This window comes from Cupressus sempervirens, chromosome 8, assembly GCF_028749045.1.
Source record: "Cupressus sempervirens isolate cs-2001-9-10 chromosome 8, ASM2874904v1, whole genome shotgun sequence".
Lineage (NCBI taxonomy): Eukaryota > Viridiplantae > Streptophyta > Pinopsida > Cupressales > Cupressaceae > Cupressus > Cupressus sempervirens.
Window position 1 is genome coordinate 360,580,077 of NC_143125.1, and position 25,353 is coordinate 360,605,429.

General features: G+C 33.5%; 1 protein-coding gene across 1 annotated transcript in view; it reads left to right on the forward strand.

Moving 5' to 3' along the window:
- LOC149542821 (Nuclear transport factor 2 (NTF2) family protein) overlaps nt 1-25,353 on the forward strand; it is a 252,809-nt gene that overhangs the window by 156,629 nt on the left and 70,827 nt on the right. Inside the window, exon 2 of the mRNA XM_089797716.1 lies at nt 10,866-11,020. Within this exon, the coding sequence (XP_089653842.1) occupies nt 10,866-11,020 (155 nt within the window). The remainder of the gene's footprint in view (nt 1-10,865; nt 11,021-25,353) is intronic.

The following is a 25,353-nucleotide window of genomic DNA, read 5'->3' on the forward strand; positions in this document are numbered from 1 at the left end:
TTACTAACACGTATATATGCACTTTGATATATTTTGTTCTTTCATTGGTGAAGGAATGAAATTTTGAACTAAGCTGGTGGATGTTGAATCATTGAGTATAAATTTTTTTTATGTGATTCTAGAATCGAAATGCATTGGATGGATCATTTGTAAGGAGTGTCTTTGTGCAATTTTATTTTTGACACAATCTATAAGCGTGTCTATTTTATTTATTTGCATTGGAGTTTTAAATTATTATTAAGTTGTGTCCTTTATAAATAGTTTTATTTATTTTCTATAAACATTTTAAAATTCAGATAAGTGGACTGGGTCATTATTGCATTTTAAATTTGATAAACATAGAATATGTGAAATATTTAATTGTTTCCATATTTATATCTAGTTTGTCTCTGCAAGAGTTAAAGTGCATCCTAAACTAGTTTAAAATTGTGTTCATATAATTGATTCATTGCATCTGAATTCTTAAAATTGTTTATAGTTTAAATATATTGAATTTTATAAAGTTGTATGTTTCAGCTTATAATATTGACTTTGATTGTCGATCTAATTAAGTACTGGTCTTTATATTGCTCTTGATTGATAATTCATATGCTGGCAATTTTTTTATTTCTTTCCTTTGAGGAATTAATATATTCATTTGTTGCATTAATCTATAATGATTCTTTATTTAAAACATTATCACATTTATATAGTCATTTACTTTTATTTTTAATTCATAATTTGCAAGTTTGAGGTTTTCTATAATCCTTACCCTCTAGGAAACTTTCAATACATTTGCACTCTAATCAATCTACTATAAGTGTCTTGGATCTAAGTGTTTTGTCCAGGATCATGTACACCCACTTTGGTCTTGTAGAGCCAGAAGCGTAGGGGATTTGGATTGCATTGATCAATCCCTTCAAGTTGGCTTTAATCGGTTGGATATCCCAGCTTTGAGTAGGCAAGGCTCATAGGATTCCAATTTGTGGTTTTGGAAACCAACAAGTCTACTAATGGATCACTTATAATTTTGGGCTCCATCAAGTCCAACCATTAGTTATGATGATGCAACTCTTCGTCTTCTACACCTCACGTTGCTTCTTGATTGCACCTTCTACATCAGCCACCCTTTGTGTCAAAATAGGGCCTTCTAGCTCGTCAGCACTAGGGGCTTTGAACCCCGGACCACAAGCAGTAACAACATCGATTGCAATTTGCCAATAAGGGGACCTAAAACAAATAAAATAAAATTTAAAGTTAAACAAATTAGTATATTATAACTAAATTTGAGCACAAAATAGAAATTAAAATAAACAAAATAAGCATATTATTGTCTCTTGAAAGTTGAAACTTGAAAGCAAGAGGACATAAATTAAAATTTAAATAAATAAGTACCTTGCTGCATTGAATGAAATGTTGCTGTAGATGAAGAAGTCTCCAAGTGCCAATTTTGCATAATCACGCTTCTCCTTGTTCCAACCCATACTCTCAAGCGATGGTTGTGCACCTAGGGCCATGCATGGAACAAACATGAAATCAAGTGTCGATCTTTGCTTACGAATGGTCACACTCGTAGAAGTAGTAGCATTTGTAGGTGGAGTAGGGGATAATGGAGAGCAAAAACTAGAAGATCCCTGTTGGGCTAATTGTGTCATTTTTTCTTGTTGCTTCTTTTTCAAATTTTTTTTCTCCATTTTATCTTCTAGAAGAGTTTGCAGTTCTCGCATAACATCCTGGGGTATATCTTTGTATTTTTAAGTATTACGCCTAAGTATATGTGCTAGGTGATACTTCAATCTATTTATGTCTCCCCCGTTATATACTACACCACAATGCCAACATGTGACAACTCCCTTTTTGTGGCCCAAGAGGGCATGCTTCCAAGCCCTATCCCTTGTTATTGCAGTTGGGTCTGCATCAGGGTTATGTAGGCCTAGTTCCACTTTCAGAAGGCTCAACTAGAGGCATGATGTCAATGTGTTTGCTGCTGCAATATGAATACATTATAAATAGAAAAAAGTTAGCATCAAATCAGATTCTTAAATTTTAGGGCCTTCTTACCTTGTCATCAAGATAAATTAGAATAAATCTAGATTCTAAATAGTAGATAGTAGAAGCAGAGACACAAACAAATGTAAACAAAATGGAAAGTAAAAAATATGAATGTAAAACATATTACAAAACAACACAAAGAAATGCAACTTGTTGCTTACCTCTTCAAATTTGCACAAAGTCAAATAATGGAAATGCAAGTAAGTTTGTAGAAGCCTCCTCCAAATACTTCCTTAAGCTCCTCTCAATGCTTAAGTGCACGCTACAAAGTTGCACAAACCACTAGCAATTGATATGGGAGAGCCAACCGATTTGCAAATTTTTCTCTCAAAACCCCAATACTCGTCTCTAACACTTTCCTCTCTATCACAAGCATAAGAAAATGGTGGAATGACCTTTTTAGGTCAAATAAATGTTATAACAACCGAAAAATTGCAACTTAAGTCCTGGTTCATTTTAATTTTTGCACTTTATTACCTTTGCTGTCGGCGAGAGTCTTGGGCTCAGGACTTGGCGAGTCCACGTGGACTTTGCCAAGTCCGAGTTCGAGTCTAGAGGCCAATTGCCTTGGAAAGGCTAACTTTGTCTTGGACTTGTAGAGTCCTGCTGAGACTTGCAGAGTCCTGGAACACTAATTGAAATATAAGATATAAAGATGTAAAAGAGCAAATACTTGAACATTGGATTGAATTGGAACATTGAACATTGAACATAAATAGTCAAATCAACAAATAGTCAACATCGGGACGTCCTTCATCCTCGATGGAGGTGGCAGAATTTGGTGGTGCCACTGTGGATAGGGGAATAGAGTCCCCAAGTCCCCGGTGTGTCGAAATCTTCAAGACGTGGGGCAAAAAGGGGGGGGGGGGGGGGACGCGTATCCGCGTTACTATAAAAATAACACATTATGAAATATCTACGTAGCACTGTTGGATTGGGATTAAAATGTGATAATGTAGGTATAAATCTACATGGATATTCAGACTCAGATTCAGATGGAAGTGTTGTTGATAGGAAAAGTACCTCATGGTGTTGTTTCAATGTAGGATCAACCATGATAGCTTGGTTCAACAAAAAGAAATCCTTAGTTGCACAGAGCTCTACTGAAGTTGAGTACATTGAACATCCATGGTTGAGAAGCAGTATGGTTGAGAACTATTGGTGGGGTTGTTTGGTCAATCCATAGATCCCACAATGATACACTGTGACAGCTAGAGTTGTATAAAGCTTTTGATGAATCCAATATTTCATAATAGATCAAAACACATTGAGATCCCCTATCATTATATTAGGGACATGGGGAGAGATATGTCATACAACTGAGATACATTTGCACCAATGAGCAAACTCCTGAAATTTTAATCAAGCCTCTCTCTAAAATAAAAGTGAATCACTTCAAAGGTAAGTTTGGTATGGTAAAAATGTAATTATATTTTGAGGTTAAGTCTTAATAAATTTTAATGTTGAAAGATGTTTTATGTTAAAACTCTTTGTTTATCATGTAAGTTACTACATGATTTTGTACAAACATCATGAAAGGTGACAATCTTTCAATGATGTTTGATTGTGGTTACTATTGTAAGGTGACAACCTTAACAATAGTTTAACCTGCTATCATGATGGATGTCATATAGTTGATGTCTATGGGAGATCATGATAGTTCATATCTTTTATGTTGAGATCATGATAGTTCATATCTTTTATGTAATTAACTAAGTAGTGTGCAACTACATTAAGTTATATTATTGAGATATGTCATGGTGGATACTATGAGACATATTCTTTGTGGATTTGACATGAGTAGATATCTTCTTTGGTAGCATTCATGAGACGTGATGTCAGTGCACATACCAAAGAAGATACAAGTATGGTGAATATAATATGGTTGATATTCATGAATGTACCATACTTCTAATGATACTATTAGGTAACATCTAAAATGGTGGATAAATGTTGTTATCCTTAAATACACCATTACTTCAAATTTAATGTTGAAATGATATTCCTCTCACAGTACGTGAGTATAATGTTTTGTTTATACAAACTAACCTCCATAGCTAAGAGGGAGTGTTAGTGTTGTAGCTTCGGTCAGATAAGTTTGATTAATGAGATATATTTCCATATGATGATTGTTTATGTTGGCAGTAACAAACACACATACAAGGATCGTAATGCTGTTATGAAGCGACACTTTAAAGCAGTGATAATGTTTTTCTTGAAACAACACATTAAGAGTAATTATGGTTTGTCATGAAACAATACATTGAACCTACAACAGTGATTGGGCATGTCTCATGTAGAGACATGTCCCTACGTGGACTAAGGCCATGTAGAGGCATGTCTCTACATCAGACATGCCTCTATGTTTCATATATATTGTGATCTGCCCAAACACTTGGAAAAGACATAAATTATTAGTGTTATTACATGTTGCAAGTCACTAACACTTATACATTTGCATCTCCATGCAAAGAAAGCATTCATACTTACAGTTCAATAGCTCAGATCTCTTACATAAATCTGAAAGAGAATTCACATCAGCACAAAGGAGATTCAAGAGATAATTCAGTTACCATATACCAAGGTAATAAAAAAATTAAATTCTCTATCAATAGTCTAATATTATTACTTTAACATTTTTGACTTGTGCATGGGTTGTAAAAGCCCGTCACTGCTTGAAGGCAGCATTTTAGCATGCTCTACAAACTCAAAAGCCCATTTTTACTTTCTTCCAATGTTTTGAGAGTTGCATCTTGGGTGCTAAAGCCCATCTAGGCTGTTTCAAGTTTGTTTTATGAGAAGAAATCCATTTAGACTTGCAAAAATTTCCTTAAAGCCCGTGTAGTGTATAAAACGAAAGTTTGTAAGGAAGGAATTGATGTTTTAATTTGCAATGATAGATGAGAAACCCATCCAAAGACAAAAATCATAGATTTGCAGCTTCTTTTCATTAACAAAAACAATATGCTTCTTCTATAGGCACCATTTTTGACATCTATTGCATTGTGGCTTACATTCCCATCCAAAGACCACGTATTGCAAGCTTAAATCAGTCATTGGAGTCCTATTCTCAGGCATTTCTTCTCTCATTCATGGCCATTTGTCAAGGATTCATGGAGGACTGAGAATTGCATTGATTTTTTGGGAGGATTTGGTCAAGATTTTTTGTCTATATAGCTCCAAGTTGGAGAGTTTTCCCTAGATTCAAAATCATCAAGATTTGGGGGATTTTCTTCAAATTTTCGAGATTTCATCTTCCTCATTGCATTTGTGATTCTCAAGAAGAGGTATGCTTTAATTTTTGAATTCTTTTTTGGTGCAAGCTAGGGCTTCTTTTGTTTTGTATTTAGGTCTTTTATTTTTAAAAATCATTTTAAGATTTGTAGTCTTTGTATGAATGCGAGTTATTCCTCCAAATTGCATTAAAAGTTCTTCCCACCAAGAGAAAATTCCAAGTATGAGTTTTTGGCCTACTTGCAAATGGAATTAAAAACCTTCCTGTAAGCTTGTCTTGTCAAAAAAGAGCTATTTTTTTCCCCTACTTCTAATTGGAGCTAAAAATCCAAGTTACAAGTGTTTTACAAGTATTTTTTAACTCTCTTTCCAAGCTTCAAATGAACTTTACAAACCCGTTTGTTGGCATTAACTTCCTTCCAAATCACTGGTAATGGGAAATAAAAGCCTCACTTAGGAGAAAAGTTCTACCATTTGTATATATATGCTTATGCACTTCATTTCCATACCAAATGCTTGCGTTCAATCTATTGGAATTACTGCTGCCATTACACCAAATGCTCGAGCTGCCAATGAACTTCACAATAGCTAGAGACAAGGATCCACGAGAGATGGTTAAGCACATGTCACAAATTCATCGGTCTATGTTGAACGATACCTTCACCTATGGGGGACAGAGGCATTGACCTCCCAATAATTCCCCCCTCAACATGACCTAAAGGATTTGAACCTATGACCCAGCACTCTGATACCACTTGTTAGAATCATTGCTACCGTTACACCAAAAGCTCGAGCTGTTAATGAACTTCATAACAGCCAGAAACAAGGATCCACAGGAGGCGGTTGAGCACATGCCACAAATGTATCAATCTATGTTGAATAGTACCTTCACCTAGAGGGGACGGAGGCACCAACCTCCCAACAACATCCACTTGCACTGCTCTAAAAAACTTTGTTTTTCAGCTTTTCTCCCACCTAAATAGCTGATTTCATTTAAATTCCTTCATTTCCAATTTCTCAAATGACTTCTTGTCATATCTTGCATGCATAGCTCCAAATTTGCAAATTTCTAGCTTGGAAGAAAGATGTTCGAATTCTCTTGGTTGCCTATATGATCCACCCAATCAATAGATCATGTCATTTATCTCATTTTACGTATAGATTCCAAGATTGAAAGAATGACATGAGGCAAGAAAAATCACATGGTGAAGCCATACAAGGAAAGAGATGAGCTATGGAAAGATTGCAAGTATATAATGCTTTCAAGACAAAGATGGTCATGAAACATGCAAAGATGCTCTCCCAATAACCACCATTATGATGCAAAACAATCAAGGATAGAAATTCTACTAGAATATCATAATACTATTTAACGGTCATCTTAGTTACTTTTTAGTTTATTTAGTAGTTTCTATTTCCGTTGTTAGTTCATGATTGGTTCTTTTTGAAACATCATCTTTGTAAATCTATAGAAGGAGCTTTCATCTCCTTTGTTTAATACAACTTCAATAACATTGTTTTACCATAACACGATATCAGAGATTTTTTGATGTGATTTTATAAAATTCGGTGAATTTGTTATGAAAAATTCAAGCCTCTTTTGATTTGGATTTTTTTCTAGAAATTTGTTTTTCAATTATTTGAAATAATAATCACTGGAGGTACATTATGAAATTGTGGATATTTTTCAAAGATTTTTTCTAAAAATTGCAAGCCTAGTTGAGGGTGTTGATCATGTGATTCCTTAGTTTTGGCAAAAGTCTCTTATTTTTAAAGGTTGTATGGATTTGCATGTTGCTTGCATGTGCTGTTTTACCATGCAAAGTCTCATGTTTTGCTGCATGAACTTTTTTCTAAATTAACTATACTAATCTATCCTCTAACTTAACCTCATCTTTAAAGATGTCTCCAAATTGGGTTTCCCAACCCTTAGCTATTCCACTGTCTTCCCTGGAATGCACCCGTTAAGGTTCTTCTTGGACGGGAAATACTCTAGCCAAGGCCAATCACATATGCATATGTTGACACCATCAGAATATTCTAGCCATTCATACAAGGTTACTCATCTATCACACAGGCACAATAGCCATTTTCCATTTATTCTCCACAAGAAATTATATTAATGTCTTATAACATATTAATTATTCTTATAATTATAATTATCAGTCTTCAAATTAAAAATCATTTTTCCTAACATTAATAAGATCAACACTTAAATATATATTCCCCTATATATATCCTATCAATAATTTTAAAAAAAATTTAACTTTCCTCATCTATATCCTTATCAATATTGTGAAGGAGAAATTATATAATATATTTTTAAACTAAAAAGAGAGCCTTTTTAATTACTAAAATACATTACCTTTAACATCACATACCTTATATAACTTACCTCCTACAATTTCGGGTTTTGTTGCTGCTCCCCTCTAATTAGTTGGTTCTCCTCTTTTATATGCATTCTTATACACTTGGATTCCTTTTGAAGTACTTACTAAATCCTTAAAAGATGCATGGAGTATACGTTCCCCATTTCTAATCGATCGGTCATCTTTTTTATTTATTTGTTCTCCTCCTCTTGTTCCATGATCCTTAATTAACCGAGTGTTTATGGTTTTATAGCATTTCTACTATGAGTCTAAGGGTCGTGACATGTCAAGATAATTACGTAATAAGATTGCCCATTGTGGTAGGATTATTATAGTTTGGATCGAATATATACTGATTAGAAAAATAGGTAAATAATAATAATTATTTATTAATGTAGATTTCTTTGTTAGTTTGCATTTGTTTATTTGATCAGATAATATTTAACTAATTTAGTTGTTTATTAGTAATAATATAAATTTATATTATTTAATATTCAGTAATTAATTATTACATATACATGTTATTAATAAATAACTCATCAGACATTTGTTTATATATTTCAATTTCTTAATTAGTTTTAAATGGTTATTACAATCTCTTTCTTAATCGGTTAGTACACATAATTTTCTTATGAATTCTTAATGATATATCAATAATTAAATTGAAGAGGCTTTTATTTATTTCACCTATTATGATCTAATATTGAATTTCATTATTTGGGGGTTATTACACTGCAACTATTCTACCAGTATAAAGTAGATTGGTGTTTTTGATGTTGCTGTTATGTCAACTCATAAGCCTCGATATTATTGTGGCAATAGGTGCTTTTTGTTAACTTTTAGTGCTGTTTATTAGTTGTTTGCATGTTGTAGAATCATTCCCAAAAAAAGAGGAATAGATTAAGAGAACCAGCCTTTCTGTAATGTTAGTTCAGTTTCTATTGAAGCCACCTATGGTAAGAAGGGAGCCTCCCCTATCACTGAGAGGAGAGAGAAATCTCATGAGACGTTGCCTAAATTAATAGTTTTGCAAGCTGTGGTCACAATGTCTTATGGAACTTTTAATGAATACTTTGCACCACTTTTGACCCAAATTTTAATTACAAAAATTTAGGCACCATTGTCTGAGACAAACCTAGATCTCCATATATTGGAAGCCTTGAAACACGGCCGCCTTTGCACAGCCTTTATAAAAACAAATTCTGAAGATCAGAAAATCAAACCTCAGGCACTTTGTATGAAAATAAAATAATGTCACTAATCAATAGGCATCTTTACAAAGTTATATTAATTGGTCTTGGATGACTGAATATAGATGTTAACTTCTATAAATGAATGCCATTTGATGTGCTATCATTGAGCACTTCTAATACACTTGGAAATCATCTGAAATTTGATTAAGTTCTTTGTGATAGTGACTATATGATGAATGAAGGACAGAGATGGAATTGTCTCTTTTAACCCTTGAAGTCCCTGCACAGACCAATGGGAAAGCCTGCTGCAAATGGATGATACCTGTTGATATTTGCTGAAACCTTACATTGAAAATCTACCAAAACCTGTAACAAACTTTCTCAATAGTGTACACTTTTGGCATGATTATCCACTTTGTATTTTAAACTTTTGGTGTTGCCTTGTATGAGCATGTGTTAATTCATTCAGTGTCTGTTTTCTTTTGTGTTTATCAAACATTTCCAAACATGTCAGAACAACATGCTAATTCTAGGCATTCTGTTTTGAGATACTCCATCACATCAAAGCTCGAGTTATTTTGTGAAGGGAATGGAACAACAATCATGGAAGTAATTACTCTTGCATTTATTAATTATTGCTGTTGCATTTTTTATTTCATTTACTGCTTTTTTAATCATCATTTATATGAGTGAGTCAAAGAAAAATATAGGGATCAATAATGATTTAGATGAATCCTAAAAAAAGTAATAGGTGTTATCATATCAAGTCTAGATATTTATTTGGAAAAGGAGTAGCATGAAGCCAGCGAAAAAGCTTCCTTTGCTTTTTCTACTGTATTACATCTACACAGATTTTAGGAAAATATGTCTAAATTATTGTGTCTCATGGGAACATGAATGTAGGATCAATACCTGATAGAAAAAAAAATCTAATCATAATCTTTTTATATCTCTGGAAAAGGATCTTCATGAAGATAGAACATTGCGGTTATTTTGAGTAGAACTGACTTGCAAAGGTATTTTTTGTTTATTGATAAATTTATTTCTAATAGGTAGAAAGCATTATTTACTGGTAGATATGCATTTGGAAGTACGATTGTTGACTAGTTGATTATAATCTCATAGGTAGGCATCATACTTGAAGAGGTTAAATGGAGAGACGAGCTGAGTTTGTTGTCTTTCCTACGATTTTCCTGCAGGTTGAAGGTGAGGGAAGACCTTTAAATAGTTTATTTGTAGGATGGTAGCTCAAGAGTGGAATTTTGGATGTATTGGTTGAAGATTCTGAAATTTTGTGGGATAGGGTTTCTTGTCTCTCATCTAGAACTGGCATAATTTCTTACTTTTAAGCCTTCATATTCTTGGCAGTGTTGTAATCAACTAGGGATCATTTTAGTAAGGAAAAATGCTGCCCAATTTTTTCAATGGGAAATTAGTTGTGAACTTGTGCTCTTATGTAATGGGGATCAATACATTTCAGTTGATGTTGCTACTAGGGGTTGAGGGGTGCTAGGATGAGTTGTTAGTTGTGTCCGGGAACAGTAGGTTATGCCCACTCATTGCCGACAAGGGGGCATCTCCATTTTGGGGCCTAGGTGCTAGGGATAGTAGGGTATGCTTCCTCCTCATCTAATTGGCCTAATAATGCTTGAAAATTTGAAATGTCATGCATTGGACTGGAGATGCATACCAATGGACCCTTGTTCAATTGTCACTCCCAAGTCCAAGTATTCTATCTTTATTTTGAACTTGTTCTCTTCATTCAGATTATCTAAACCAAGTATACTTTACATGGAAGGTGAAGAAATGACTAACTAATTTATATTGTAAAAGACAAATCTCTAGTATAATGTTGGTAGGAAAATCTCTGCCCCTACTTAAGTATTATTCACTGATAAATAATCAAAATGAGAATGACCATAAATTTATAATTTAAATGATATAGTTTTAATTCGCTTATGCATGTGTTCTTTACTATTATTTTATGTTAGGTCCCTTGAACAAGATAACTTTTAAGGATTCAATTTAATGTGAACAGGAAACTTGAGTGTTTCAATCTACAAGGAAGATTGTGAATTTGCAGATCCTGCTGGATCGTTCAGAGGACTTAAACGATTCAAACGAAATTGTTCAAACTTTGGTTCCTTACTAAAATCATCAAACATGAAACTTATGGATTGGAAAGATTTTGAGGTGAATACTTATCACATGTTTTTTTGTTTGATGTTTTTATATTCATTTAGATAGGGTGTAAGGTGTAGTCAAGACCTTTCTTAATCAATATGTTAAGGTTCACAGTAGCTTGTAATTGCTCTTTTATTCTGGTAATAACTTTAACTAACAATCTTAGAACACAATTTCATGAAAGTTTTTCATGAGAATAATTGTTTTTACTTAGAAAACTTGGAGATTCATACAAATAACTATAGAAGATCTCTTACTAGTTATAACTCATTTTTAATTTGGTAGGAAGTGAGTTGATGTTAATTGGATTGGCTAGGATGTTGTTTATGTCTTCTATTAAAGTTTCCTTTCACAAGGACTTTTGAGAATATATGGGCAAATGCATTTTATATTTGGCCAAAGCTACTATATGCACTCACATTGATGTATACCACATCTTTTGTGATCTAGTGCATTTCTTTCGATTTAGGCATTTGGGGGTATTATTTACTTATTTGTATTGAATATGAGAATTCACTATGGAAGTTTCTATTGGAGTTACAACTTAAGGCAAAATAGAGAATACCTTTTGTTTCTTCTATACAAAGAAATATCAGATAACAATAAAGAATTTCTATTGAACAAGCCCTTCAATATGAGGACGAAAACAACATGACCTTGAAGACATATTATCATTAAGTTTAAAATAGCTATTTGATCAAGCTGAAACTTATAATGAATTAAATTGCTACTGGGTAGTTGCATGCTATCTTTTCTCTCTATTCTTCATTTTCTTGTGCTTTCAAAAAGAACTAGGAGGGATGAATTGCAACAAGTACATTCCAAAATGATTTATAGGTGGCCTTTTTTGAATGAAGACCTATATAAATACACAAATTCAGTTTAATCTCTTTACATTAAGTAAGGAAGAGAAAGTGTATGCATTAATGCTGAGAGGAAATCAAACACTTGTATTGTACTTGTTAGATAGGATCTTGTGCATTTTACACAACTACCTTTTCAATTCAAGTATTGTCACTTTTTGACTCCCCTATTTGGGTAATCTAAAGGAGCATCCATGAAGCCTCTTAGCCTGATTTATGTTTAGGTTGGGAATATCACAAGCCAATGTTGTGGCCTTTTAGTAGAGTTGTTTGTTTAGATCACTTCTATCCACTTGATTAAAAAGAATGAAAAGGAATCATCAGTCCTCTTGAAGCGATTTTGGCTCTCTTTGAGTTATAGTTGACGATAGTGTTGATGTGAGTTTTATGCCACTACAACATGCGGAATCGAATACTTAGTATTCCAAGATAAAACACCAAATCTCCAACTTTCACTTGAATAAGAATTCTCATGCTAAACAATGTATACAAACTGTGTGATAAAATGACACAACCTCAAGGTTCCTTATTATTGTAGACTTTCACTCAGCTGAAATGATGCAATATGCTATCACAAAGGGACTTATGTGGTTCATTCAATGGACATCAACTACTTTATCTTTTTCCAACCAAACAAACTACAAAAGATAAGGGTTTGGAGAACCTAATCTAACACTTAGAATGCAAGAGATGATGAATGCCTTTGTGACTCTACTAGACCTAGTTTAGCCATTGACATCAACCAAGCTAGTGCAATCTCCTAAGCTAGATGTAAGATGTTTCAAACTATTACCATTCCATTAACACTATCCATTGATGCATGTCAATGTGCAAGCAATAATCGAAGCAAAGCTCATAATTACGCCATTCGACCACACAAGGAAAACTTACGATCATCAAGAATCTAGTGATTTGGTCGAAGTGAGTTCACCAAAGATGCATCCAAAATATCTTCCTTTCAACTAAACACTACTTTTAATCAAAATGAAATGAAATCCTATTCTAAGTTATGAAATGTAGCAACCATAGTTGAAACATTCGGCGATATATCACCAAAATCGCAGATTATTGCATGTTCAAAGTGCAGACAAAATAAATGCTGAAAATATCGGCCCAATATTATATTAAAATCACGGAAGTTTGTATGTGCTTTTATCGCGCATAAAACAAATATGTGGTCAATAAAATCATTGACTGTGGTCAACAAGAACAAACGCATTAGGTTGAAAGTTGAAAAAGTGTTATTATTTCCACCGCAAGTGAGGAGAGTCGGGTATTGGTAAGACGCCACAAGTTGGGAAAGGCAGACAGATGCAAATGACAGACAAAGAGTCTGGTACTCTTTCTCACCGTGATAGCCTGGTGTTTGGCTCTTGGACAGAAGGCTCCATGTTGATTTTTTCTCACTGTTTCAGGATATTAGGAGTGCATATACAAATTTTCCCAAAGTTTTTGCTCCAAAATTTCAAAACTGTTTCTGCAGAGTGGGAAGTTTTTTTGCTTGAGGTGACTAACACCAAAAAGCTAAAATCAGATAACAGTGTTGACTCTTCTATATTGGTGGGGATTCCATTTGTCTTTTTTTCCCAATTTTATATTTTGCATATTTAGTTTTTTATATTTTATTAATATATTTTATTATATTTAATTAAATAAAAATTGTTACAGTTACATTTTTAATAGTAATTTATTATACTAGCATATAATAGTAAATCAGTAACAGTCTGTTACCATTAAATATCTACTGACAGTCTGTTACTGTTAAAGTTTTAATAATCTGTAACAGTCTGCCAATAACCAGTAACAGTCTTAATTTTTTTTATTATACTAAATTTATTTATTTGTTATAATAATTTAATTAATATTAAAACTTTAAAACAGTAACATGTAACAGTAACTAACTATAAGTTTGTAACTGTTATAAACTTCTCCTAATTGTGATTAAATTTTAATTTATAATCTTTGATTTCCATGTATGTAATAATTATTTATCTTTCAATTTGCAAATTTGTAGTGCCAGCTTGTGACTGTACGAAATGGCTGGTGGCAGACGGATTGACCCTTCATGGAAACATGGGATCCCAGGGGCAAACAAAGGAGATATTCAACGTATCCATTGCCTTAAAGAAATGACTACAGGCATAAGTTGATTGAAATATCATCTTGCCAAGATTTCATCCAATGATATTACACTGTGTGACAAGTGTCCAGAATAGGCTACAAGAGAGGCTTTGACAAGCCTTCAAAAATATGCACAAAGGCAATGAAAAAAAGGACATTTGAGGCCATGGCAGCCCCAGTGGGGACTTTTAGTTCTACAACATCAAAAACAGGTGGAGAGGCTTCTTCTTCTATTGGGCCTTGGATACAAGGATCAGGAAGTGTGGGTGGGTCTTTATCAGACTTTTGGGTTCCACGTAACACTTTTGGTGCTCAACCCGACTTGCTAGGCACTGCATGGAACAAGGAGATGCATGAGAAGACAAAGGTGGCAATTGCAAGATTTTGGATCCGCAATGATATTCCCTTCAATTCTTTATGTAGTTTGTATTGGGATCAAGTGGTCACTTCTATTTCTTTATCTAGTAAAGGGTTCAAGCCCCCAACTCGTTATGAGGTGAGTGGGTTGTTGTTAGATGACGAAGTAAAAAAACATTCATCAATTTGTGGAAGAGAAAAGAAAAGTTTGGGAACAGAAAGGTTGCACCATTATACTCAATGGGTAAACAAATGGTAGGACCAGGACACTTATCAACTCTATAGTTGCTTCATGGGGACGGTATTTCTAAAATCAGTTGATGCCTTTGATCAAGTAAAAAATGCAGAAAATTTGTGCAACATGTTGGATGAGGTGGTAATGGAAGTGGGAGTGGCTAACATCATCCAAATTGTGACTGATAATGGAGCTGCATATGCGGCAGCGGGTAGAACTTTGATGGAGAGTCATCCCACATTATTTTGGAGCCTTTGTGCTACTCATTGTCTTGACTTGCTCCTTGAGGACCTACGGAAACTGAGCTAGGTGGAGAAGTTGGTTAAAGATGGATGGAATATTTCAAAGTACATCTACAATCATACATGGATCTTGAGTCTTATGAGAGAGCACACTAGTGGTAAGGATCTTGTACAAGGAGGGGTTGCATGCTTCGCTACTAATTTTCTAAACTTGCAAAGCATATCCCAGAAATTGTTAGACCCGAGGCGCATGTTTCTAGATAAGAAATGGTTAGAGAGTCCTTATGCCAAGAAGCTTGAAGCAGAGAAGATTGTGAGGATTGTGTTTGATGCTAGCTATGAAAAGCTAATAGAGGAGATCCTCAAAGTAAGTTTTAAGTCTTCACTGATGATTTAGTATGTAATTCCAAAATATTTTCATTGGCTGATTTTGTATATTTTTTTACGTCTAGGTGTCAGAATCGTTGGTGAAGGTTCTATGAATTGTGGATGGGGATAATACCCCATGGGGTTTGTTACATCCCAATTTTCGACCCAATTAAAAATGTTCATATAGCCGTTGAGGTTCACATGAAGTCAATTGACAGTTAAATTTGTTATAATCTTGTGAAATGGTAAGATGGTTAATCGTTATAATTTCATATGAAGATAACATGCTAGTCGATTATTTATCATGAGTTCATGGAATTGAAAAGCCAGTTAGCTGTTATGATTATTTATTATTAATAAGTTGTTATGATAATATGATTTAACTGCGGAGAATTTCCTTGTAGGGAACACGTCTAAGGGGTGGAAGCATTGTCAGAAAAGAATTGGGCATAGGAGCATCACCATCATTAGACAAATGGGTATGAATCTTGAATCACCATGGCTGAGGACCTAGCGACTGCATAACAGGATACACGCATTAGACACGCATGAGCTATTAGATAAATATAAAAAATATTAATTATTTTAACTTAATTAAAGTATATACCTTTATTGGATAATGGTTGACATTTCCATCACTTTATTATAATACATATTTATGTACGTGCACATAGATAAAAAAATAAAGGTGACACCATAGTATTACTTTTATACAAGATTTTATCCATTTAATACCTACATTTAAATGCGTGTACAAGAAGATAAAATAATCTTACAGATGAAACATGTATTTAGATATACATATTTAAAAAGTACAACCTTGGATAAACATTTAATATAATGCCATCTTAATAAAGTATATTTACATGCAAGTAAATAAATATGGTTATAAATTATCCTTTTTGATTTATAACCTTCAAGTTCTTTTCCATATTTATTTATTTTCTTATAAGAGGCTGAATTTACACTTGGCATATGATATCGGTGATTCAAGAAGACAAATCTTTTAATTGCTCAAGAGTTATGGCTTCTTGGAAGCCTTTTGTATTTTCGAATGCCTCCTTAGTTATGGAAGTCGGGTGAGGCCAAAGACATTCTTTCCCACGATTTTACCTCTGCTCATTTATGATTATTTCCTTCTTTTATCCTTATGTTGCAAGTGATTCAAACTAGTCGTAATTCATATCTACTCTGAGTTTTGCATTGGGATTGCTCACGTCTAAGGAATCGGCTGCTTAGAATTAAGCCAAGGCTCATGTCTTCTTTAATATACCAGCCGGAAGAGCAAAGAAAACAAGACTTTTGCATCATTACTTCGACTTCCTCTCTTTTTCCCATTCATCTTATTTGTTGTGTTTGGTTTCTTTGGAGGATAAACCAAGTCACAAACTTAACTGATATAAGCTTGGTGTTGGATATGTGATTCAGAGAAGCTGGTTGAACAAAAATCAAATCGAATTTCATACCTTTGTGATTAGGTTATGTGATATGCTTTTCCCTTTCTTAATGATTTATTCATGCATTCGAAATTGCAGAAGTTATTCGATATCCCATTATTGATTGTATATTGAATTGCTTATTTAATGAACCTTCCTCTCCTTAATTAAGTCTGTGTCAAATGTAATGCTATGCCAAGATGTCACTTGTTTCCAGTTGGATTCCATTATCAATTTGTTGAATTATAGATTCTTGAGAAGTTCTCATTTCATAGGAATAGTATTATGACAATAATGGAACTATATTATTCTTTCACCAACTGAAGCTCAACGAAGGAGTTGAAATACTTGATATTAAACACTTAGGACTCACTCGATAGAATAGCAAGAAAAAGGGTGAAGAGGTGAGAGGAAATCTGCAAGAACATGAAATCAGAATCAGAAGCGATTCATAAACTTATTACATTTTAAAAGAATCATTTTTAATAGCTCATGCATGCCCACTTAATTATCTTTTTGTCAAGTCGAGTGGTGGGAATTAGTACTAGGATGCTCAGTGACTGTCAAGGTGTTCCATGTCTATTTCGGGTAGGGAGTGCCTTTCTCAAATGAAATTATGTGGGGATAGCGAGATTCCAGCTATCCCTGAAGGAGTAGACCAAGCATCCATGCTTCACATGATGCAAGGTGAAATTGGGTGGCCCCAGGCCCCCCAAAAGTGAACATCAATTCTTTCCTCTATCAAACACTTGATTCTGATCGTGTAACACCTCCTTTCTTCTAATTATGATATGCTTTCCCTTCATCATTTTAGTCTGCTGCCCAAACAACAAACTAGTAGTAGGTGCACCATCCTCACGAAGAATACTCATTGGCTCCATTTCATCAATGAAATCTTTGGTATCTGTCTTACTTGCCTTTGAGAGATCATGAGGTGCAATGTGGGCTTTGCTGAATAGAAGATCCCTATAGTCATGTATTTGATCAATTGCACAAACATCTTCTTGAATGCCCTTCTCTACACAATTTGCCTCATACTTCGAATATTGTTTCTCTTCACAACAAAGCTTTGAGAATGGCTTATCTTCTAGAAGTACATTTTCCCTTTCACCAAGAGTTTGATCAGCTAGGATACTTTGGAAATTTTCAGCACCATGCTTCAATACAATCTCCTCTTCACACATATTTGATTTTGTATCTCCTTTACATGTTTGAAACAATCCCCCTCATAGGATGAACAAGTGCATGGATCATTTGCTAAATACACATCCTCATTCATATCTTGAGTTTCATCATCATTTTCAGAGTTGTCATCAGGCCTTCTATCTTCATCACGGTGCTGATGGATTTGGCTGCATGGAAAATCTTCCTCAAATAAAGGATTCAAGAACATAGAAAATTCAGATCTGTCTTCTATTACTTCTTCTTCGAACAATGGGTTCAAGAATATAGAGAATTCAGCCATACTATCATGAGAGATGTCATCCAGATCAGCAAATGTTTCATCGAATAGTGTACTAAATTCATCCTTCTGGGAATCATCATCTTCTTAACTAGTAAGATGGATATCTTCATCAACAATATATCCTAAGACTTCTTCGTGTTCATATGCTGTATGCAATTCTACATCATCTTCACTATGTTTCCTGTGAATTACATCTCCTTCATCTAGCACCCCTTTAGAATGCACTAACCCATCACCTTGCTCACCGTGGTGATTCAAGAAAAAATTTGAGCCATTTTTCTCAACATGCTTATGATATTCCAGATCTAACAAGGCTGAAATCTCCTCCACACTAAGAGAATCCTCTTCCTCATTTTCGCATTCACTATCATCTGACTCATATTACTTCAGTCTCGCATTCATTTTCTTCTGTAGTCAATTCATTATCCATAAGTTTGATAAAGTTAAGAAAATTATGATCATACAACAGACCTAATTCCCACACCCTGTAGAGAAGATCAGATGATGGAAGTTTGTATTTTGAAGGTACTTCTTGATAAGCATTAAACATCCTCATAAAGAATTGTGTTGCAGATTCATCTTCTTGCTTTTCTAAATTCAAATATGCAGCCAAAGGAGATATATAACCGGGACTTTTATCCAATATTTGGAAGAGAAGCTTCAAATCCAGGTCATCTGGTGAGATTCCCAACTGACAAAATTTTCTTATCAATTCCTTGTGTGGAGGCATAATGTTTGAAGGTACTTACTTGAAAAATATTCAACATCCTTATAAATAAATATGCCAATGTCTCGCCTTCGTATCTTTCTAGATTGGAAAAGGCATCTAGGGGGTGTATGTCTACTTCCTCCATGGTGTAACATAGATTCATTTCCTGATCATAGTACATATTCTCCATAGTACACGATCAAATCACTTCCTTCTGAGTCTTCTCCCTCAACAGAGTTACCAACTAAAATTTTAATGCATAGAATTGCCACCTCCTTCGAGGAATGTATTGATTTCTGATCTTCCGGGTTCTTACTTCCAACATAGTATGCTTCCAAACAAAACTGATATAACTACTTTCTGATTTTGGTCTTACGAAATCTGAAACTCTAGGTAACTTCAGAATGCTTGTGAGAAACTCTCCCCAGCAGAGTCACCAATTTGTTGGTTCCCAAAATTGCAGATTGGAAATCCAAGAGCTTGCCACTTCTCCTATAAGACTTCTCAATCAGTTCTAGCCAACGAACGGGAATACTTCTCGATTCCCCTGCACCTTAGGCTCCGCTACAACTAGGTGGGTAGACCTTCTCCTCTAACTTGATCATCTGGTTTAGAGCTTTTCTAAAGCGAATTTAAGCTTTGGAGTTCTCCGACTGGCAAGGTCCTCGAACTCAATTAAAATGAAAATTTGATGCTGACTGTTTGAATGTGTTGTATAAGGTTTGTTAATAATGGATTTGATGCTTGTAGAAAGGAAGTTATAGATTTTCTAAATTCAATAATGAAAAGATCAGTGCCTCTGCTCATCTGGGCAATAGAGTCAACTTCAATGAATTTTCACATACAACTTTATAATGTTCTACACACTTATACTGCCAATAATTAAATAATCAAGATACGATAGACGAAATATTACGCAATCTTAAATTAGTCCAGATTGAATTTTAACTCCTCTGGAAGGGAGACAAACTAGACACAGATACAAAAACAATTAAATATTTCACATTATCTGTGATGATCAAATTTAAATGCTAAATGACCGTGTCCACTTATCTAACATTTAAATTGTATACATAATTCCAAAAAAATAATTACAAAGGATGATTCATCTGCAGTTTAAATCTCCATGCCTTTAATAATAAACAAAGAATATTTTATTTTTATTATTTAAATAAAATAATTGAATTTACATTATAAAGTCATATTAGGCTCCTTATCCCTCTATACAAATATATAATGATTATTTCTTGTTCTGAATATGAATGATCTTCAAATCTCTTGATTTCTTAGTTCATTATGTCCTCTTTTCATATCCTTATTATATTAAGGATGTGACTTTTCAAAGTCAAGGGACATATTACTTGAAAATAATTACACCCTTTCAATAATTCCTTCTAATTTAACCGCACCGTTTATTTAATTTAACTACACCTTTTATTTCTATATTCTTCGTGATGATAATATTATTCAATGCCATTTGTATATTAAATAACATTTCCAAACAAATGTAGATAAAAATATTATCGACACCTTTTATATCTTTCCCGTCAATTTCTTGAGTTTAGTTTAGATGCGAAATTCATTCTTAGTCGAACTAGCTTGCATCTTCATGGTTTGACATGGTCTCCCGTATCAGAAGTTCATCAATCTTTATGTTCCTGATTTTCTATGGTGCACAAATGCTTTAGTTGGTATTTCGATTCAGATCACAATATGTTCGCAACACCTAATTATTGATGCTCCTCCGTCTTATGCTTTGATTCACATTTATGTGTTACGCTAGGTAAATGTTTGCTTTGTCACTACCGTAGAATCATCTAACAATCCTTTGTGTCTTGACTTCTTCTATTCAATGCAATTTTCAAAGGTCTATTTTTTCTAATACTTGCCATCAATCAATTCAACACTCCAACGGCTTCCTATAAGTCATAGGCATTATCAAGTTTTATTTTCTCCTTAAATCTGCCCCTTTTGGAAATCACCTCTCTTTTGTTCACATACTAAGTGCATCAATAATATATCACATTGCTATATTGAAGATTGGATGGCTACCAGCAAACAAGTAATGTTCTTGAGAAGTGGCTTGTACTTTTAAGTGTATTGTATTATAGGTGGAATATGAAAGACGAATGAGAGGCACAGTCTCTAGGTCATGTGGAAAGGACTCTTCTGGTCACTTCTTTCAATTGAACTGATTCTTTGTGAACCTTCATCTCTGTTATAGTGCACTCACATGCTGAGGTAATTGATTTGAACCACGCCGTACCTAATGAATCTAAGAGAGTAGGGACATAATTTTTTAGTGTGACATGTCTCTAGAACAAGAATCATAGAAGGAGCTTTACCAAGTGAACTTCTATATGCATTCAGGTTAGAAAAATCGAAGCCAATGCAATAGTAAAACATTTATCCTCGCTATCCATGGGTTGTTCATGATATCCTGCTTGCTATCTTATCCACTGCTCACATATCAAGCAATTTCTTTATTGCTAGTTTTGTGATACTTCTGCTACTAGCATAGTCTAACTTCTAGTTGACTTTCTTTGTATTAATGTTCTATTGTTGTCTTCCATCAAAATAAATCTACACATTGGGCCATTGTACTTATTACTCTTCTTATTCATGTGTATGCTTTCAAAAATACACCACGTCTAATTCCAAAATACTAGTTTAAGCCTTTGATTCCAACATTACTTCTCAAATGGAGAATCTAATCCTTTGCAAAAATTAGAGCTCCATCAAGAAGATTTGGCATCAATTATTCTTCTCCGAAGGGTTTAAAGCACTTTGCCTTCTACTCTTGTCACACTCCTCTGCCTCCCTTCGTCTGTTTTCCTTGAATGTCCGGTGGATTTGTTGGCATCTATTCTCCTTATTAATTTCTTTTGTGTGTTATGTAAGGCCAAAAATGTTTGAGATCCTTCTTCTAGGAAATTTTGAAATGAAATCATATTGAAATCTAGAAAACAAATGAGTTTTCCAATATAGCCTAGTTTTAAGTTTTCTAAGCCTCGTCATCTCTAATCTTTTTAGGATTTCTGTTCTTTCATGTGCAAAATTGATGTCTTTTGAGGCAATTTGCTACTTCCACAAGACAATTTGCTCCCTCAAGATGATAATTTGTTTCCTCTTTCTGAATGCTTCACTTCCTTTTATGATAGCTCTCTGCCTTAATGAGGAGGGAATGCTGCCTTTGGATGGATTTCGCTGCCCTTTTGCAGAAGTAATTCTTCCTTTGTTTGGTGTGGAAATGAATTGATTTAGCCCTCTATATATATAGGTGATTTGAGAGCTGAGAGGACATGTACATTAAGTGTTGAAGAATGAGGGTCGATGCAAATGGAATAGCACTGCCGCTGTATTTGGTATGTGTTTTCCAAATGGCAGCGACATCTTATTTAAATTGAGAATAAGCGATGAAGAGACATCTCCCTTTATGGGTCATGTCTATTCATTAATTAGATAATTAGGATAATAAAATTTAATCATATATATATATATATATATATATATATATATATATATATATATATATATTTCTCTCATATAAACTTATATCACATATATGATGAACATGTATATATAAATTATATCTCATATATATATATATATATATATATATATATATATATATATACATATATATATACGTATATATTTCTCTCATATAAACTTATATCACATATACGATGAACATGTATATATAAATTATATCTCAATTATATATAGATTTATCCGATTGAAGCTACCAAAATCAATGTGATGTCCCCAATCTTGGCGATCAAATTAGATAAATAATGATACAACCATAAATATAATATTTAAATAACTAAATCAAGTAATATGATATGATAATATTTAAATCTTAAACAAATAAAATATATATTTTGTGACATATTATTAATAAAATAATAATATGTTACTCAGATGATAGTAGCATAAACCATGATAATATTATGACATAATTTTTTATATATGAACAAATGTATATATATATATATAGAAAATACAAATTATAACCAAAAATTACCATAACATACAACATATATCAAATACATATATATACCAAAATAATGATTGAACTATTATAAGGTGAATAAAACTAGACCAAGGCTCCACATCAAAGAATATTTGCCCATGAGCAATATACGTGCAAGTATCATAGGAGGCTAGGAGAGATCCATACGGTCAGCAAACACTGCTCATGTGGATATCCACCTTGGCAACAAATCGACATAAGAGTGTTATTGTCATCCAAAACCGTAGTTCACCACTGCTGTTTATCATAGGATCATGATAGCAGATAAGCATATGATCATAGTGCAACCTGGATAAAGGGTGACCAAATAATACATCAGAGAAATATATATTAGAACATCAAATATAGAAACAACATTGAATACTTACAATTAATCAATGACATATAAAGGTCATCATATGATTAAATTATGAAATGATAATATCATCAACAATCATTATATTGACTGATCCCATCCAAATTGATTCAATACAGAAATTAATTTATTGTTGTGAATCACTAATTAGATGAAATGGACTGATTATGGAATCAAGTCTAATCGGACTACAAGCAACACAATTATGAGAATTATTAGTTATAAAAAAATATATACGTAAATGCACCTGTATAATCTGTCTCTTCGCTAGGCAAAAATTAGATATAATAAGATGTTAGCCTCATCCTTAAACGGGAGAATAGATTACAAACTCTATTATATTATCCAGCAGAATCGATCTCTACCTTCTGTTGTGTTTGGAGAATTGGTTTGAATTGGCGGTCGATCAATTAAAAGACTCAAATAGCGTAAGGGAAATACAGAATATATAATAAAAGTCTGAAGAAAGCAGCACAAGTTATAACAGGAAGAATATAACGTAGGGAAGAGGATATAAAACTTCAGCATTCAAATCAATGCACATACATGAGATAACAGGTCACAATTTATATATTACTTAGTATTGTTTCCTTGAGCAAACTGCCTCATCCCAAATTGGTGACGTGTAAACAGATATATCCTCAAAGTGCAAGCTTACTCATCTTTGTTAAGCATTACCTACCTATATCTTGTATTTAGACATTAGAGTCCAATTACTATATTAAATTATTAAACAACTCCACCATAGCATCTTATATCACTAAACATCAATTATTGCCCCCTGTTTGATATCAAAATCTGTACATATATTTAAGAAATAATAATTGTTGCCTTCGTATAACATCTTGACTCGACTTTAATTTAATCATTTGAAAAATAAGAAATCAAAAATTGGTAATTGTCCTAGTTTTCCGGATTTGCATACTAGGGACACTACAATCAACACTCCCTCTTAGCTAGGGAGGATAAGCACAAGGCAGATACCATTGGTAATATTAGGCATGACAAAATTTTAAGGATATCTTTGATTAGAAGATATCCACCTTTTTGATATCACATTTGATATCATGAGTATTGGCCTTCAAAATATATGATATTCACCAAATACTTTGAGTAATGGTCTCCAGAATATCAGCACTTGATACTCTCCATGTGCTCATTAAGGTAATGGTATGCAGAATATCAACATATGATATTCACCAAATACTCTTTGAGTAATGGCCTCCAGAATGTTGAGATGCAAGATATTCACCAAGTACTGTGAGTAATGGTCTCTAGAACATCAAGTTGCATAATATTCACCATTTACTAAAAAATGTTTATAAGGTACGTGCACACATATTCTCATAATGCTTACCATGTAAACATCCAACATGCGTAAGTATAATCTATCATGATCTACATAGATATCGTAAGATATCCATCATAATAGAAAATTAAGTTATTGTAAGATCGTCATTTTTCAATAACTTCTGCAGGTGCAAGTGACATCATTTGGAAGTCATCACTTCCTCATGATGTACACAAGGGGTAGGCCCATTAAAATCACATAGTCATGAGGTATATTCATGAATCACAGTCCTTTTGATTGCTACAATTTATTGATCACTAGAGAATCCATCTCAACATGTTTTACTCCCTCTGAATCAATATGATCAAGATCACCGAAGGTTTGACTAAATCATATCCTCTATCTGCTCCCTCTCTTTCAAGGTTGCTTGAAATGTCAGTCTCCCTCTTTTTCCCGTAATAACATTTTCGGAGGAAAAGATCAAGGCACTTATAATGCATATTGAAGTAAAAAATAAGAGAGATTACTATAATAATCAAAGACAATAATAATAATATTGAGAATGATCAAATATTCGTAATAATCATAATAGTAATATTATTCCTTTAGAATAACATAATTCACTCTATGACATTCTTATTCAGTACTAATTCTTTTCCTTGATTATAATATTATTTCATGTTTCATTCTAAATAATAATATTAGTAACTCACAACAATAATACTAGCAAGTCACTAATTATTAGCGACTCCCATCTAAATCATATAGTACTCAATGATAGATGTTGCTGATTATTTTATTTTTGTATATTTATTTCTACATACCTCCAATACTCTACCTACATTGTGGGTCCTTATGGT